Source organism: Fukomys damarensis, unplaced genomic scaffold (assembly GCF_012274545.1).
Source record: "Fukomys damarensis isolate Sample0158 unplaced genomic scaffold, DMR_v1.0_HiC HiC_scaffold_14, whole genome shotgun sequence".
Lineage (NCBI taxonomy): Eukaryota > Metazoa > Chordata > Mammalia > Rodentia > Bathyergidae > Fukomys > Fukomys damarensis.
This window is the reverse complement of record NW_022900926.1, coordinates 43395676-43411513: the sequence shown is the minus strand read 5'-3', so window position 1 is coordinate 43411513 and position 15838 is coordinate 43395676. Positions and strand designations below refer to the sequence as shown.

At 43.1% G+C, this 15838-nt stretch overlaps 1 protein-coding gene across 6 annotated transcripts in view; it reads right to left on the bottom strand.

Annotated features, from left to right (window-relative positions):
* Positions 1 to 15838, bottom strand: part of Tram2 (translocation associated membrane protein 2) — a 77633-nt gene that overhangs the window by 28301 nt on the left and 33494 nt on the right. For 5 of the 6 annotated variants that reach the window (XM_010631081.1, XM_010631082.1, XM_019208498.1 and 2 more), the window contains exon 2: positions 4701 to 4764. The exons of the other annotated variant lie outside the window; for it this stretch is intronic. In XM_010631081.1, the coding sequence (XP_010629383.1) occupies positions 4701 to 4764 (64 nt within the window). The remainder of the gene's footprint in view (positions 1 to 4700; positions 4765 to 15838) is intronic. 6 annotated transcript variants of the gene reach the window in all.

The window sequence follows — 15838 nt, the reverse complement described above, 5'->3', positions numbered from 1 at the left end:
TTTCAAGTGTATGACACAAGCAGGAGACAACATCAATTCCTGCCAACCAGCAAGGAAACAAGAACCACTGAGCCTAAACAAAGGCCTTTGGCTGAACAGGGCTTTAAAGCCATCTGCCTGAGCTTTTTATTTAATGAACAGTAACTCAGCCTAGAAGGGGCTGTGAGAACAAGGGCCAAACTATCCTGTAGGAGGCTCCTGGGCTTTTCATCTCAGGCTGCAAAATGCAACACAGCCGATGGTAGTGATAAAAACCAAAGGGATCCACAGAGCCAAGGGAGGAATCCTATCGCCTTTGATCCCTACAAAACAAGCCCTTCTCTTGAAGGACTCACTGCCACTGGCTTTAGGCTTTAGGTGTCCAAGAAGAGGAAGGCTCTGGAGCATTTGTCTGAGCAACCAAGACATTGACCTAACTGTGCCACAAACATGCTCATGACTTCTGAGGGGGCTGTAGCCCCAAGTGGCACCTAATCCACTCAGCAATACACCCCACTTCCTTCAGCCATCCCCAGACCAAATATTTATAGAAAACCAAAACTCAAAGGGGACAGAAAGATGCAAATGAGTTACTGGATTTAGTAGGTTTATCTTATTTTGAGTTTAAAACATAAGATTATTTGAAAACCTAACTGGAGCTTTTCACTCACAAAACTTAAAGCCAGCTTCTCAAACTTTAATGGGACCTTGAAGATCCTGTTGAATATAATTCTGATGTAGTGGGTATGTGAGGGCACTGAGAGTCTATATTTCTAACAAGTTCCTAGTTAATGCTCATGATACTGGTCCATGGAATATCTCAGGAGCACATACTTAAGAGGTCTCCCAGGGCATCCTACCTTTCGTAACCCTTGGGTGAGACAGTGACCTCTGCACACCACACCACTGCAGATGAGGGATGGAGCCCCACATGCTAATCATTTATTTGCCCAGGACAATTCAGCACACAACCCAAATGCAACACCCATGTAAATAAATGCCTGGTCTCCTGTGGGCTCACCTGTTCTATAGCGGGAGAGAGGACAGCAGGCCCGCCTGTGGGGATAACCAAACTCCTGTTACTTTCTCACCTTTTAGTCTATATATTTCTGACCATTATACAGGGCACTCTATTAGGATGCATGGCTGTATCACTGCCACTAGTCTGTCTGGCTGTGTCTCTCTGCATGGAGCTTAATCTTCTTAATTTGCTGATTACAATGTGATAAAATTGTACATAATATAGCTGGTGGTGTGGGTTGAACTACATCCCTCCTAAAAGTCACATATTGATGTCCTAATGCCTAGCATTCTCAAATGTGACCTTATTTGGAAACAGGGTTTCTACAGATGTCATTCTAAGATAAAGCCCTAATGGAGTAGGACAATTTGGACACAGATTGACATGCACATGCAGAGCATCATGTGCAGACAGGTGGGCGGGCAGACTTCCACAAGCCAAGGAATCACCCCGGAAGCTTGGAGAAAGGCCTGAACAGACCCTTTCCTAGTCTTCCAACTGTGAGACAGTAAATTCCTATTGCTTAAATCACTGAGTTTGTGGGATGTTTGTTCATCAGCCCTAGGAGAATATGAATGGGAGTTGGGAAACAGCAGAGAAAGCGAGTTACAGTGAGACAAAGAATTCTCAAAAGAGCCTCAAGGACACTGCCATGTTAGCTTTTCAACTTAGAACTGCAGGGCCTCAGCTGAGGAAGATGAAGGGATTTAGAAATGATCATTTCGTATGAAAACAGTTTCTACGCTACTAAAATTCAATTTTAAATGCTGAGTTGAGCAAGTGACACACTAAAGAAGAACTCTTAGAAGTCAGAATTTACCCGGGTTATACAAAAAAGGATACATTTCCAAGTACTTCAGGACCTAAGGAGACTTTTAGAAATCACAACCTTAATAAACCTCTTATTTAAAGTGTTGTGTTTTTTTTTTTTTCCCATGAGAAGTTTGCTTTCCTCCAGTTCTTATAAACCAAACATTACCATATTAGGTTGTTGATTAAGGAGCTCCAAACAAAATTAAACAGGCTCTTCTGATTTCACTGTCTCTCTTGATTAGTTGCTTGTCATATTTCAAATAACCCGAAATGGCAAGATTCAAACAACAGATAGACTATTTAACACTACTTTTCCTTCTCAGTAACTGAAACACCCTCAATCTAGCATGGATTCTAATGTATCCTTACCAAGGCCTCTTGCAGGGAGGGAAGAGGATCCAGAAGCAGAATTCAACAGTCTCACCCTGAAAAAAGGCTCCAGGAGCACAGGCTTGCATCCTGTCCCTGCAGCCCACCCAGTGTTTATCTCTCTGAGGGCCTTTGCAGGCCCTAAGCCCTGTGCCAGAGATGTTCCTTCTTCTGCCCAGACTCTTTCCTATGCCCACAACACAATCTTCCCAAAGCCTCTACAGCTCCACAGTCAGCTTCTGAGATAACGTCCTCATCATCCTTTTATCTTTGTGGATCACATAGCCTTTTGTATTTCTTTCATCACCTTATCCCATTACAATATGATTATTTATTATTTACCTGTTTGTTACGCATCCTTCCATTATTTTATATCTAGGCACACAAATTTTTGTCTAGATTGATCAATTAATTAGATAATGAAGGTATTTTGGTAATGCATACATAAGATCTTTAACATGCACATGCTACTGAGCCCAGAAATTCCAATAATAGGAATTTATCCGAAGAAAACAATCATGAATAAATGCAAAAATTTAGCCATGAGACTCTTCACTGTAATTTACAATAAGAAAACTAGAAATGTAAATATCCAACAATATGAAGTTGATTAGATAATTTGTAGCACTCTCTATTAAAAATATTCTGAACCTTTTCAAAATGTCTTGCTGAATGGAATGTTAATTAATGACATGAAGAAAAGTCCACCATATTCTAATGGGGGAAAAGTGTGTTATAAATAAATGCCCCAGTTTTGTTGAGTGGTGGGGTCATGTGTGCTTTTCATCTTATGTTTTTCTGTATTTCATATATTTTATCTAAGACTTTTATATGGCTTATGTAATTGTATTTTTTTAAAAATAAACTCTTAACCAGTTCCAATTGGAAAAACACCATATGATTCAATGTCTCTGAGGTACCAGGTTTATCTGATTCAGCGACACAAAGTGGAATGGTGGCTGCCAAGGGAAGCAGGGAGAATGGGACAGGGAGTTATTGTTTACTGGCTACACAGTTGCAGTTCTGAAAGATGAAAAGAGTTCTAGAGATGGATGGTAATACAATGTGAATGTACTTAATGCCGTTATAATATAATCTTGAAAATAGCTAAGATGATAAACTTTGGGCAGGCCAGTGGTATGTATCTGGAATCCTAAGTACTTGGGAGACTGACGCAGAGGTTTGCTTGAGCCCAGGAGTTCCAGACCAGCCTGGACAACACAGTGATACCCATTTCGAAAAAGAAAATAAAAATGTGGCAAGATATACTTAACATTAAATTTAATCTTTGTTTTTGAGATGGGATCTTGCCATCCTGCCCAAGCTGACTGGAACTCCTTGGGCTCAAGTGATCCTCCTAACTCAGCCTCCCAACTACCTAGGAGTACAAATGTATGCCACTGGGCCCAGCTATTTTACCACAATTAAAGTTTTTAAAAATAATCACTAAACATAAGTATAGCCGCATCTACAGATTATCTTAGGGTTTTCAAGTAATAGGAATAAAAGAAGTCTGACTTTGACCTTGGGCCACAGAACACAGAGCAACAGAATCCACTGTTTTCACCAGTGCTGGAATGAGCCAGAGCATGAGAAGACAGCTAAGAAAGAGTAAAGCCTGGTTCCTGGGGCTAACCTGAGAACCCCAAGGATGCAGGCCCATAGTCCAAGGGCTGGACTGGCCTGCAGATGTGCTGGTTTAGTCCATCTCATGCTGGGCCTCCTGATGATTACAAAATTTCTGAATTAACCATCAATATTTAAAAATAGGGATATTTCTACCTAAAAAGAGATTTCTTCCAATTTTTCTCGGGAAAAACTATGAAAACTCATAGCCACTCTGTATTTACAACCACGTACATGCCAATGAATGGCTGGCAGGAAGTAGCAGCTACCCATTTAGATGGACCCTATCTCTCCCCAGCTCAACCCAGCTGTGCACTTGCCTGGCCCTGTAGTTACTCCAGAGCTAGAAACTGTTTGGAGTGACTGTATGATGCCTGGCACCAAGCTACCTACCTCTCTGGTCTCTTGGAAATACTCAGAAACCACAGGCCAGCTTCCCCAATACCCACCCATGGTAACAGCTGGGGTTAGTGGCCTTCCTGACGGTCCTTTGTCAAGACATTTGTCTGGGCCTGGGCCTGGGCCTAGCCCTGATCTTGACTCAGTCAGAGGGCAGCACTATTCCCAAGCTACATTTCCATGCACCATCAAAGTAAAACACCTTACTCTCCTCATTGAAAAACTTTAAAAGGAAACCACACTCTTAAGAAAAATATCAATGATCACAGTTCCTAAAGTCCTGTCCCCAACAGAGGATACTTTGGGCAGAGGTGGCAGGGCTTTTCCTCTGATCGCTGCAGCCGGAAAACAGGAAAGTTCCCAGCTGATGCCACTATGTCACTGCTACAATGGTGGGAGGACACTTGAAACTATCTGATTGCTGGGGGGGCGGGTGTCCAATTCCTGTGAGGTTAAGTGGGACAGGGGAGATGGAGACCATCACTTTTCTTACCTGCTGTAGGCACGCTAACATTATACTGAGGTAAAATAAATAGGAAGGCAGTCTTGGCTGTGACCTGTAAAACAAGGGAAAAAGTTCCAGTTTAAGTTCTTAGCCACATGAAGCCATGTACCGCCGAGGGTGCCCATCCCTTCTACATCTTAGATTGCATACCTCTTGGAGGAGGGATTTTACCTACGCAGAGTTTTCGTTCCACCATTTTTCTTTCATGAAATCCCTCCTAATACCTGCACGTGTGACACACACACACACACACACACACACACACACACACACACACAAAGCAAAACACAGAGCAAAAAACTTTGGGTCCCAAAGTATCTAAATTCACTACAGGTAGAGAGAAACAAGCTGCGCTTGGCAGTCCAAGAGCTCTAAGCAAGGGTTCAAAACTGCCTGCCATTCACTCACTCACTCATTCAATCACTGATTTATCAAGAGAGGTCTGTGCACCCAGTTGTAGAAGATGAAGTCAGATCTTTCCAAGGCTTAAGACCAGCTGGGTTCCCCTACCACTTTGGTTCCTGCACATTGGTAAGTAGCATCGGAAGCTTAAACCTTAGCTTCTGGAATAGAAAATTCTGGCTGCTAATTTCATATCTGTTCAACTGGGGAATATGGGACAAGACAGCACACTCCACATTGTTGGTCTGCTTATTTCGAAAGCTGCCTTTAAAATTTTAGTTGTACCATGGAAAAATCTGTGGTTGTCACATGGTTATTAATAGCTAAATCGGTACTGTGACAGTTTCACAAATCAGGGAGAAATAACAAAATGGCAGGGGAGGCCTTGAAGCTTGGACTCTAGAATCAACTGCCTGGGTTCAAATGCTAGTTCTGCTATCATGTACCTATGAGTAAATAACTGCACACTCTGGTCTGGGTTCTGCAGACTGTGGGGGCACTGGCCCAGCTGTTAAATGTTTACAGCTCCCAGATGTGCAGCTGAGACCGAGAACACCACCCACACTGTTCTGAGAAATGGCCCAAGGCCAGGGAGGAAGAGGCACCTTCCCAGGTGGCCTCTGAAGATATCTCACCCATGAGGGGTTACTGGCTGTTCTCTAAGCACAGAGGTCAGAAGAATGCACATGGAGGTGGAGTTGCAAGTAAAACTCTGGACACCCAATAAGAGGTGACTGTCCTCAGCTTGCCCTGCAGAGACAGAGAAAAGCTCTCCCTGGCCAACAAGACCTGTGAGTCTGCACTGTGGTGTTATGTACTTCTCACAGGCAGTGATGCCTGAGGAGCCTTTCTGTGTATTTGTGCCAATTCTTTAAACATGTTCAACCAAGCTTATAGGGAAATCCAAATAAGGTTAGGCATGAGAAGGAGTTTTGGAAATGCAAGCACTACCTCTACACATAGGTCTGCCCTGATACCCTCCCTAAAACTTTAGTACTTTGGTTCTTAAGACCTTTTAAAGTGTTCCTGACCAATTCCATATATTTTCTTTAATAGATATGCCTGGTTCCAGCCACTGTTCCACTCACTACATCCTTGTAGGGGCTTTGGCCCCTCTCACTTTGTATTCTCCTTCTATCAACCCCTCCCCCGTTTATCAGTCAGCACCTCACTCTTTCCTGACCAAGCTCAACAGGGACCTCTTCCACAAAACTTTCTAGCTCCTCCAGAGAATGACCTCATTACTGGAAGTATGTACATTATGCTTCGGCCAGAGCTGCCAACAGCTCTCACCAAGATGTCACCTCCTGCAAGGCAAGGGTTGTGCTGACTCCTTATCCTCATACGTCCCCTGAAGCATCTAACAAGCTGCATACAGTAAGTGTTCAGTACCTGCTCACTGAATAAGATGAGAAATAAAAAGTCTGCTTCACAAAACTGTATCTGTTTCCAATCTCCAGGGGGAGTTGCCCCCAGTGCTGTTACTTGAGCTATCCTCTGTCACCAGCTTTTTCTTGGAGAACCGTCCAGCTGTCACATCACCTCAACCTAGCTCCACCACGAAGCCCCTCCTGCCCACTCCTGACAAAGTGGCCCACTTCTCTGAACTCCTGTCATCCTGGACTCAATCACCTAACTCTGCACTGTCTGCCAGGACACCTTTGAGGTTACACTTTGTGTTCGCAGACTAAAATCCCTGTGAGTGGGTCAGAGGAACTGATGAGAAAGGAAGGAGAGAGGTGAAAGACGGGTAGACACAACGAAAATATTCACCAGAACATTCTACAACGCACCAACTGACACCTTTCACTTCGTTCCATTCAAGAAATACATTTTTTAAGACATGGCGTGAAGGCTCTCCTGCAGGGTGGTGCCTATCTGATAGCTGTTTTCCACTTTTAACAGCACCAGTTCCCTGGGAAACACTCCCCCCAACTGTATGAGCGCACAGTCTACGAGTGGGTTCACTTCCAGTGCCCAGCTCCTTCCTGGGAGGGTGAAGGAGAGAGATTCTTTCTCCAGGACAGAGCCCAGCCAGGTGGACACCTCCTCCTGAGCTCTGAGTCTGCTGGGCAGGATCAGAGAAAGTGTTGGTCAGGGCCAAAAACCAATGGAGTTCTCCTGTGACTTCTGCAGTAATGGCCCTGGAGTGCCCTTGCGTCATCAGCCTCCCATCAGCTGTGTGAACCCCTAGAAAGCCTCCTTCAGATGGCCAGTGTGCATTTCTAAGAAATATTATTCAACATGCAGAATACCAGTGTTCAACCCTGGCTTCAATGAGAATCCCTGGAGGAGCTTTTAAAATCTCTATGTCAAGACCACACCCAACCAATTAAATCAAACCCACGGGGGCACTGGCATTTCGTCCTTCTCTCTAGAGCATTCCAACATGGAGCCAAGTTGAGAATCACTGCCTTTTTTTTTTAGGGAAGAGAGCTATTCGGTATGGGGGCTCCACATATACTCTCACTATAACCCTGAGTACAGTATAGAGCCAATTCTCATTACTCATGGTAGCTATGATTCCTGAAGTCACTATGAAAACTGAATCAGAGAATACTAAAGTGCTACATCTAGGAGTAATACAAACTTAAGTTCCTCTAAGCCTCTGGTCACATATTTGCCAGTAGGTCAATATATAACCTTGTACTATGTGTGCTTCTGTCTAAAGACATCTTATTTAATATATATTGTTGATTCATTAACACTGAACTCATGACAAATAGCTGTGCTATATATAGCTCAGGCCTAACTGAAGCTTACCTAACACACTTTCGCCAAAGGGCACATCACAGCCTTCTAGCACTTACTGCGGGAACACTAGGCAGCACCTCAGCACTATACTTAGGAAGAACCAGATTAAACAGTGAAATCCCAACAAAAAGCACAAATGTGCAAAAAAAAAAAAATTGTGACACTAACTAGACTGTGAAAACGATATTACAGTACAAGAGCTGGAATAAGAAGATAGAACATCGCCTCCTCCACCTCAGCTGGAAACTCATGTTACAAAACTCAGAGGCTATTGTTTCTCTATGTACATTTGTAACTGACCACAAGAGCCAAGTATTGATTTTGAGGGTCCCAAATAAATTTTAACAAGTAAGTAAATTATCAGGAATAAAGTCCACAAATAATAAGGATTGAATTTATTAGGGCAAACTCTCACTGTCAGTTCCAGGAGGGCCAAGATCTTTTGTAACAGCTTTATTGAGGTATAATTTACACATCATAAAATTCTCCCATTTTATGTGCACAGCTCTAAGGGATTTACCTTCCTTTTAAAATTGTCTCTTCCCTCACGGGCATGTAAGCTGCAGAAGGGGAACAGTGCAAAAGACAGAGCTGACTCAGTGATAAATGCGTATTCCCAGGACACAGCAATTGAGCAGGAGAATGAGAGCTGTGCTCAGCTACCTGATCCTCCTCCTCCTGTCACCTACCCACGTTTATACTTCTGTGCATGTGTTTTCTCTCCCTGGGTCCATCCAGTGCTGGGCATGTAGCAGGTTATCTCATAAATACCCATTTGATGAACTCATGCTGCAAACAGCCATAATATTTGGTAACCACAGATGAATGCTTAACACATGTTTTCTGAACACGCGTCTAAGAGAACAGGATCTAGGATCCTGAGTTAAGGAAAAAAAATACTAGATCCCAGTATTTTTCTACTAGATCCCAGTATTTTTCCATCCCTACCCTCCTGGCAGTGGCAGCAGAAACCAATTCTAAAATGTGCATCTTTCCTTGTGAGAAGTATGCTTGCTCCCATTTTACCATTTCTCAGCTAGATGGTGTCAGTTTCATGGATGAAGAAACTAAACTTGGGGTACAGAGAAGTAAAGCAGCCTCTCAAGACCTCACGGTGACACAAGCAGAAAAGGCAGCAGCCAATTTGGTTTTTTACAAACTTGTTCCCAAAACAAATATAGTGTATATGCAATACAGCACATAACACAGAACAGTAACATAAAATGGAAGTGAGAGGATCAAAAAGGACAACAGCAAAAATAAGATATATATCAAAGGCAAAGAGAAGGAGCAAAAACTGAGACTGATCCATAAAAATACACTCCAGAAGTCCTACAAAAACACACTCATTGGCTAAAGGTGACAAGAAATTTGGCTGTTAGCTTTTTCAGTCATCTGAAGGAGGAAAAAGTGATCACATCCTCAATTCATTACATCAACTAATAAACACACAAAAAAAGAAAAAGGCACTAGCCAAAAAGAGCAATCCTACTTGTATAGCTATAACACAAAAACCACTTTGTGCTTTCAAAGGCCCTGTGGCTCCCCAAATCTTCATTCCATACCCTTTTCCTGACCTCAGAGCAGGAATCAAGTAATTAACAAGTCCCTCTCTACAAGTGCTGGTTGGGTTTGCACAGCACAGAGGGCTAAGAAACAGAGGCTATTAAAAATGTCACTCCAATTATCTCTCATCCCTGTAAGACTGTTTATAGGAAACATTATTGAGTTTCATAGCATTTTAAATGCCAAGCTCAGTAGGCAAAAGGTTAAAAGTGACAACGTGCTAATATACTAATGCAAAGGGAAAGCACCAAATTATGTAAGAGGGGCCGGGCCACAGTTAGTTACACAGAGAGAGACAGAGAGAGCGCTTCATTAAATGTTTTAACTCAAACGGCATCAAACACAGAGGCAGATGTATTACGTGTGCTAGCATAGCCGTAACATGACCCAAATGCCATATTCTAATGCAGACACATGAACTCGAGCTTTTGGTTACAAAATGTCTTTAAAATGCTGGTAAAATTGCTGCTGCTAGCTAGCTCAGAGTACTGGATGCGGATTCCAGTCCCAGGTCTGCTGTTGAGCAAATGAGTCGCCTCGAACAAGATATTTCACCTCTGTGCACCCCAGTTTCCTCATCCATTAACAGCAACAACAGTTAACAACGTCAAGGGCTCACTCAGTACTAGGTACAGTTCTCAGGACTTTATAAGTTATCGTGTGTCACTCTCTCAACAATGCTATAAGGCAAATACTAGAAATGTCCCCATTTTAGAGACAGGCACAAATGTCCTTAAAGACCCTTCCCAGGCTCAGCTTCAAAAGATTATCATTTCCTCATTCCACATGGCCTTCAGTTCCCAAAACACAGTCTCCTACGGGCAAGCTTTCCAAAAATATACAATATATAATATACAATATATTATTGCTGGTAAAGATGAAGTCCGGGTATCACCTCTGTGTGACTAGGAAAGGGAAGACCTCTTGGGCTGACCCGATGGCCTGCCAGTCCTGGGCACCAGGGTACCCTGGCTTCCAAGTGCCCTGGTCCATTCTCCTTTCCCTGCAAGCTAAGAGTGGGGCACCAAAGACAAGAGACAACCTGGATGAAAGCAGTCTCATGACTTTCCTGTAGGAATTAAACCCTGCATATCCTGCTCTTCTCTCGCCAGACACATCCACACAATAGCCCTTGGAAAAGGCTGTGTGGGTGGAACAGACCAGGATAGGAAACAAGGACCTACTGTCACAGAAGCAGCTCTGCTCTGAACTACTCTGTCATACCTCAGGGCTGACACACAGTGGCACGGTTCCATCACTGACAGCAAGGGCACTCATTTTCTCTTCATTGAGAGCACAGGTTACAGCCAAGTGAACTGTCCCACTGAAGCTAGCAAAGGAGGCAGTTAGAATTCCCCTTTTCCCCCAGCTCAGCCTTGTTCTCAAGAAGCCAAAGGATCTCCACTTCGATTTTCCCAAAATGGATTTTGCATCTTTCTCCTGAGGCACTGGATAGGAAAATTTCAGTCAGACAGGAAAATACTGGAAAGTTACACCCAAATGGTGGACTTTTTTAAAAAAATAAGAGTAAATTAAATAAGTTTTAAGTAAGATCTTTTTCCCCCTGTAGTGTCTGGCACCCTCAGTTTTTTGCTTGTGTGAAAGCCCACGGGTCCACTGATCACCTGGCATGCACAATGTAGGTGGCAGGACACAAGTATGTGGGTCTGTAGCCTTCTGGTGCTCAATAAAAGGCAGAAAGCTGAGACAAAGATGCTTTTCACTGTTACTTTCTGAAGATCTGTTTTGGATGAGGAGCAGCTCACAGGAAGGGCAGAGTGCCTGAAATGCAGGGGGCAGAGTTCTGACAGTACCTTTCTGTGTGGCTTATAGCAACATCTGGAGATTCTGGTATCCTGGCCTGAAAAACTGCCTTGACAGAGAAAATGGGGCAGAGGAAAACAGCCACCCCACAACAGACTCTACCAGTTGGGATCGTAACATTCCATACACTCACTAACAACAGCCAGGGTGCAGTTTTGTATTAAACTAAAAATGACAGGGTAAGGCTTAAGAAAACTTGCCAGAGGAATAGTTACGATAAAACTGTATTACTTGCTTTATTGTATTCACTGGTTCAAAGTCTAAACTTTATGCTAGGATAAAGAGGAATTCAGAAAGGGACACAGGAAGAGTTATTAAAATCTTTATGACATGGGACTTAAAAAAAAGATACACATGGAGCTCAAACTTGCCATTTTATAACCTCCTAATTTGGGGAGTTAATCAAGTATTAAAAAATAGATGGTTACCTGGGGACAGCCCTTCCCCACTTCCTTTGTATCCACAACTTACTTTAAGACTGTGTATCAATGTCATCTATTCTTGAAGAAACTGAACCATTATCTGCCCTACAGATAGCTTTATATAAAATATATGCATTTGCATAAAAATACATTCCTTCTCTGAAGTCTTATAAATATCATGCCCTACAAACACACACTCTATATATGTACATATACAGGCGCTGATGCATATACACATGTATCCATATTCTCCTCAAAGATCCTGAGTAGCTATTGATTTTTATTCTTTCATTCATTCTTTTTTTTTTTGGTACTGGGAATTGAGCTTAGGATCTTATACTTGCCAGGCAGGCACAGCACCTCTGAGCTGAATCCCTGGCCCTCTGGACAGGTATTCTTAATACTCATTATTTATTTATATTCACTCTCCTTCACTGCCTCCTCCAACAGCTTTTTCCCTTATTTGGATAGCACAGCATGCTTATAAACCATTTGTTTTAGAAGCTAATCGCTAAAAAAAGAAAGAAAAAGGCTTTGGCAAAATAATTTCTAATAATTTTAAGTATATCAATGTTCTTTTTTTTTAAAGAGTATCAATGTTCTTAAAATTTGGTTCTCTAGCCTCACACGGTAGAGTTCAGATTACAGATTAATGTGGATATTACTAAAACACACAGTGGTCAGGACAAAATTTTATTTTATTAGGTCAAAGGACACTTAATAAGATCACTATGAGCTTTAAAATGAATTAAAACTCATAAACAGAAAAAAATGTTTTGAAGTATAGAATATTAATTTGTAAATGACAATTACAATCAAGGTTGTATAGCATTTTAGACCTCAACGCACTCCATCAATATCACCACATCATTTGAACTGCAGTTTTAAAGGCACTGGACCCCTAAGGCAGGAAGCACAAAGCGAAGGTAATTCTAATCATTACAGGTGGAGAGGTGACATCCGGTCAATCACAAGTGTTAAGAGTGGCTGCCAGCAAGAGTCATCCCAAGGAACTTCTGGCATTCCCTGGTACTTGGGAAATGAAAGGATTCTTCAAAGGCTCTCTGACTGCAGTGCAGGACAGGCAAGAGAGCCTCAGTGTATTCATCTGCATGTATATGTCTGTGCTATGAGAAGATACAAGTCTGCAGATCATAATCTGTGATCACTTTCAGTAATTCTAGTAATTTTCTAGTAATTCTCTGAAAAGTTTCTTACTCAGAACATAAGCATGTGGATTCCAGCTACCAAAAGGGAACAAAGTGACAGCATCAGAGCGGCCATACACCGGCCTGCTGGCAGGACTGAAGGTGACTCTCACCAGAGCCCCTGGGGTCCTCCATGGTTTGGGTAAGGACCCACGAAGAGGTTATTCACCTCCATGAAGGTTTAACCTGAGTGAACTGGGACTAGAAGGCAAATATAAAAGTTTTTGAAACGTCAGATGTAGTCTCTGTTATCCCAGTCTCGACATCCCTCCTCCACTGCAGGTGTCAGTAAAAGACATCAAATGATGGATCCATGATCAGACCCCCAAACCATTCTGGTAGCATTAGAAGATGACAAGGTCAGTCCAAGAGCTCTGCTCTGTGTGCTTCGGCCTGCATCACCTCCAATATCGACCACTCAAGCGTGACTATCGCATATTTGCTCCATGGGGAAACACTGGCTCAGTCTGGGCTGGCATGAGTCCCTGAGTCTACAAGGACCCAGTAAGGACCACCTGCCTCAGGACCACCTGACTCACCTAAGAGTCAGAACTTAACAGTGATGGTCTGATGCAGGTGACTTACACTAAGGCCAAGAAGGCTGATGAAAATCATCGAAGCGCTAGGGTTATATATAAGTAGCACTTGCCTAGTACAAGAGAAGCTCTGGGTTGCATCCCCAGCACCACAATAAAAAGAAAAGCATCCAACACTCAAACATCCCTAGGGGTTCCTCAGCAAACAGTATTCACAATGACATATTCAGAATCACCTTCAAAGAGGAAATAGGAAAGGGAATCATAAAAGGTAGGAGCTCCCAGGAAGTGTACTATAGAGGAACAGAGAATACAACAGAGCTACTGCCATCAACATGGCTCAGGCAAACACCACACACATTCTGCCACAGCCAGTCACCTTGCATCCCTAAAGCCAATAAACTCAGTGTGGGCAAGTGTCAGTATTTAGACTAAATGCCATATCCCAAGATATCTCTTTTTCTCCTTCCCTCCCTTCTTCCCTCCCCTCTCCCCACCCCCATTATACACATTACTATGAAATATTTTTTTATTGAGTTTATTGGTAGATTTTAGGTATACAGTACAGTTACATTCATTGTTGGGATCTTGTACCTTTACATGACAGGTCTTGGTTCTGATATTATAAATAACATCTAAAAAAACTTTGTGCTTGTTTCGGCTTATATCTAGATGTCCCCCCAAAACCTCAGGCAGTCATAGGTGGGGCTTTTTCAGAGGTGGATGGATCTAGTGTGTGATTCTAGGATTAAGGTTGTATGATAACTAAACTAGTCTTATTGGTCTATCCTAAGACAAGTGGCATAGACAGAATATAAAAAGGCAGAAAGAAGCTGCTATGATTCCTTGCTTGCTTTGCTACCTTCTGCCACCATGAACCACTTCTACTCAGCAGTGTCCCTCTGCCATGCCACCCTGCCTTGGTGCCAGCCAACTATGAATTGAAGCTTCTATAAACTGTGTACAAAATAAACCTTTCCTCCTTTAACTTTGGGTGTTGGGTATTTTGTCTCAGCAACAAGAAAACAAAGACAGTGCTCTTCCTTAGCCTGGTGGGTCCAGGCTTTGCCTGAACCCCTTAGTACCCTAGTAGTCTGGCTGTGACCTCAGAGGAAGGCAGCTCAGGAAGAAAACCAAGCATCATGGGGCAGTGAACTTAGTGCTGCTTCTCAGGACTGACAAGAGGTATTAGAAACCCTCACCCCTAAGGCTCAATGTGCAAAGCCCCCTTGATGATGAATGTAGTCTCAGAGCAAGGGCCATCTGCTTTGACCAGGCACTGGGCCACACAGTCCTGTTCCATAGTCCTCCATGCCTCCCTGTTTGTAAGAGAAAAAATTAAAAACCCTGCCTGGCATCCCAGGACTCCAAAGGTGGCTCCCACCTTAACTTCTAGACCAGAACACTAGCCCTCTCACCCTAAACACCAGCCCAGGCAGGACAGGCAACAGCACCCAGATTTGGAGACTAGTCAGATAAATCATTATGCAAAAGATCGTTTACAATTGCTACAGTTTTGGGTGTAATTTAATATCCCTCAAGTCCTATGTATCACAGACTTGGTCCCCAGGATGGCACTAATGGGAGGTGGACAGGCCTTTCGTAGGTAAGGCCTACAGGAAGGCCTCTTCTCCTTCCCTTCTTCCTTCTTGCCTCAAGAGATAAGAGCTCCTTTTGACTCACAGTCCCACCATATTGCTGCCCCCACCAGAGGCCTAAACTCATGGAGCTGCTCGGCTCTGGACCTCTGGAGCAAAGAGCCAAAACAGATGTCTCTATATTTCACACATGGCCTGTGTCCAGAATCTCATTATACTGACAGAAGCTAACTAATACACAACCCAGTAAAATCACTGCTATAGTTTGGATCTTAAATTCCCCCAAGACACTCAAATGTTAAAGGCTAGGTCCTTAGGTGGCACCAAGGGGAGGTGGTAGGACTTTTAGGAGGTGGGTTTTATAGGAGATACTCCATAAGTCACCGGCTTGCTGGGACCCCAGACACTTTTGCTCCCTGGTTGTTAATGAAGTGGTTTTGCTCAACCACATGTTCCCACTGTACCGTGCTGTCTTACCGTAGGCCCAAAGCAAAGCCATGGACTGGAACCTAATGTGAGAGACAAAATAACCCTTTTCTCCTTATAGGTAAATTATCTTGGGTATTTTGTTAGAGATAGAAACTATCAATCATCATTATGAGAGGATACTCAGGTAGTGCAGGAGACCAGCAGAGAGCCCAGGCCAACAAAGGGTTTGAAGCCACCCTGTCCCTCACAGAAAACTTCACCCAAGAGGCTCACCAAAATGAAGCAAGAAAAGCACTACATAGGCGGAGGGAACCAGGAGCGCGAAGGCTGAGAAGTAGGGAAAAAAGACTCCCAGGGAAATGGTGTGTGTGGAAGGAGAGGAGGCTT